The sequence below is a fragment of the Echinococcus granulosus genome (assembly GCF_000524195.1).
Source record: "Echinococcus granulosus chromosome Unknown EG_S00171, whole genome shotgun sequence".
NCBI lineage: Eukaryota > Metazoa > Platyhelminthes > Cestoda > Cyclophyllidea > Taeniidae > Echinococcus > Echinococcus granulosus.
In genome coordinates, this window is record NW_020170551.1 from 1 (window position 1) to 2326 (window position 2326).

Consider the following 2326-nt stretch of genomic DNA (forward strand, 5'->3'; position numbering starts at 1 on the left):
AGGTTTGTCCAGTTTTATAGAATCTACCTGTACAAGGAATGAAATGCTAAATACCTTTATTGAAGTTGAAATACTGACTGCAAGTGATGTGTGTGTGCGTATAAGCGTGGTAAATTACTCAAAAACAGGAATTGAATTTCAAAAATTTAAAAAGCGCAATAGAATTCGGGTTTAATCTATTTTTGCTCATACCGTAAACATACTCCCTACCTTGGTAAACAGGTGGCTCGTAGCTACTGGAATCCGTAACTTTCTTACCCATGGAGAATTATGAAGTTGTCAGTAATTTGACTTGTTGCAGAGAACATCTCAGAGGCGACTCTTTGTTGCAACTGTGAATGCACATTGAGGGCCATCAACTTATTACCCTGTTCATCACTGCTGCAGTGCAACTAACACCGTGAGTGTCAAATGTCCTACCTTTTTGATGGAGCCTGTCAAGCATACTGCTTAACCTCCTGTTGTCAAGTAATTCTATGTTCAGCAGATCTGAGCACTTTGCAAAAAATGTTGGTATGTAATTGCACAGAGTTACCGCAAGGAGTGGTGCAATTACAAGGCAGTGAAATACTATTATCAGGCATTCACTTTTGTAAATACAAGCAACCAGTGACAAGGATTCGACACCTTTCTTGTTGCCTTTATGGCTTATCGGGAGAGGATTGTCGAATATGCGTTTAACTAGGCATTTCGAGTCTAAGCTACTTCATCCCAACATAAACTGATTAAAAGCCTTGATTATAGGCACCTCTAAGCACCATGCATGCTCGAGCTTATGCTGTCTCCAAGGTTGTTCAACTTGCGGTGAACGTGTGTAATGATTATGTATAAAACGAGTTTCAAGTGTCACTGTCTTTCCCTAAATGCGCATTGCGTAGTTTAAGTTGTGCCTAAAAGGTGTTTGTTGCTTTTGTTATTAAGTACCTAACAAGTTCTCTCGGAATCGATCGGGAACTCGGGACTTTGCTCAGAAGAAAATGGGATAGACCACTTCATTGTCTGCCGTTTGATCAGGAAAGACTTACTGCGTGTAAAAGGCACCTGGTTTGTCCTACATTAGCCATAGAGCCATGCAATTCGGTTGTTTAATTGCAAAGTTCTATTTTTAGCAAGTGTTTTTGAGAAGGTAAGCTGTAATAGGCCTTCATCATTAAAGTTTGTATAGCATTGGATAGACAATCACGTAGAAATATAAACCATGTCCGCTTTTAGAGAGATAACAACGGCAAAATCTTTTGTTGGCTGTACTATGTTTGCAACTTGCGCCTGTGTATTATTAGTGGGATTTCTTTAGTCAACTGGTTCCAAATGGTACCAATTTTCATGCATCAAGACTAGCACATTGCTTTATAAGCGAAGCCAAAATTCCAAGTGTTAAATTTTAAGAGCACCAAAGTGCTTAACAGCTTTTCAATGCACCAACTAAATTGCAGCTGCTCTTGTTTATATGAAGAAACGATGTATAAGGGATGGCCTATACGCTTACATAAACACGAATATCGGGTGGCTTGTCATTTGTCGTTTCTAATTGGATAAGAATGAGTCGAAGTCTACTCCTCAACAGCTGCCATAAAATTCCACAACTCGGTTTTGGAACCTTCGACGTAATGACACTTTCTTCTAATGTATGTCGATTGTAGGCTGTCAAAACAGTCGTATCCAAAGCAGTCCAAGTGGCCATCAGCACTGGCTTTCGCCACATCGACAGCGCCATGTTCTATAAAAATGAAAAGGAAGTCGGTGCTGCAATAGCAGCATCCATGGAAAGGCACAACCTCAAGCGTGAAGACATCTTTCTGGCTTCGAAGGTACTCCAACACTACTGAAATTTGCCATTCTGGAAGTAGCTTTGGTGTGACAAACACGCACCCGAAGATGTCCGCAAAACGTGCGAACTGTCGGTGCAAAACTTCAACCTCCAGTATCTTGACCTTTACTTGATACACTTTCCTGTGTCCTTCCAAATGAAGGGAGGTGCTGGCTTCGACGTCAATGGTCCCAACTCACTCACATTTGAATATCATAAGCTTGAGGATACATGGAAGGTAGATTGGAAGAGAATACAAGGGTCTCCCTTTTAGGCCATGGAGGAATTAATTACGGCTGGGCTAGTCAAATCGATTGGAGTGTCTAATTTTAACAGAAAACAGGTTGAACGCATTCTGGCATCCTGCACAATACCGCCAGCTGTGAATCAAATCGAAGTCAATCTCCATTGTCTTAACACGAAGTTGATTGAGTTTTGTCGCTCCAAGAACATTTTGATTGAGGGCTATGCACCCATCGGTTCTCCCGGTTTCATACAGTATGTCTGTGCATATCTACA

The 2326-nt window shown here is 41.1% G+C and overlaps 1 protein-coding gene across 1 annotated transcript in view; it reads left to right on the forward strand. All coding sequences in view use genetic code 11, as the record gives it.

Moving 5' to 3' along the window:
* Positions 1-1538: 1538 nt before the first annotated feature.
* Positions 1539-2326, forward strand: part of EGR_09844 (Estradiol 17 beta-dehydrogenase) — a gene marked incomplete at both ends in the record, with an annotated part of 1141 nt that continues 353 nt past the window's right edge. Inside the window, 4 exon segments of the mRNA XM_024499093.1 lie at positions 1539-1625; positions 1641-1808; positions 1848-2045; positions 2082-2305. Of these exon segments, the coding sequence (XP_024346475.1) occupies positions 1539-1625; positions 1641-1808; positions 1848-2045; positions 2082-2305 (677 nt within the window).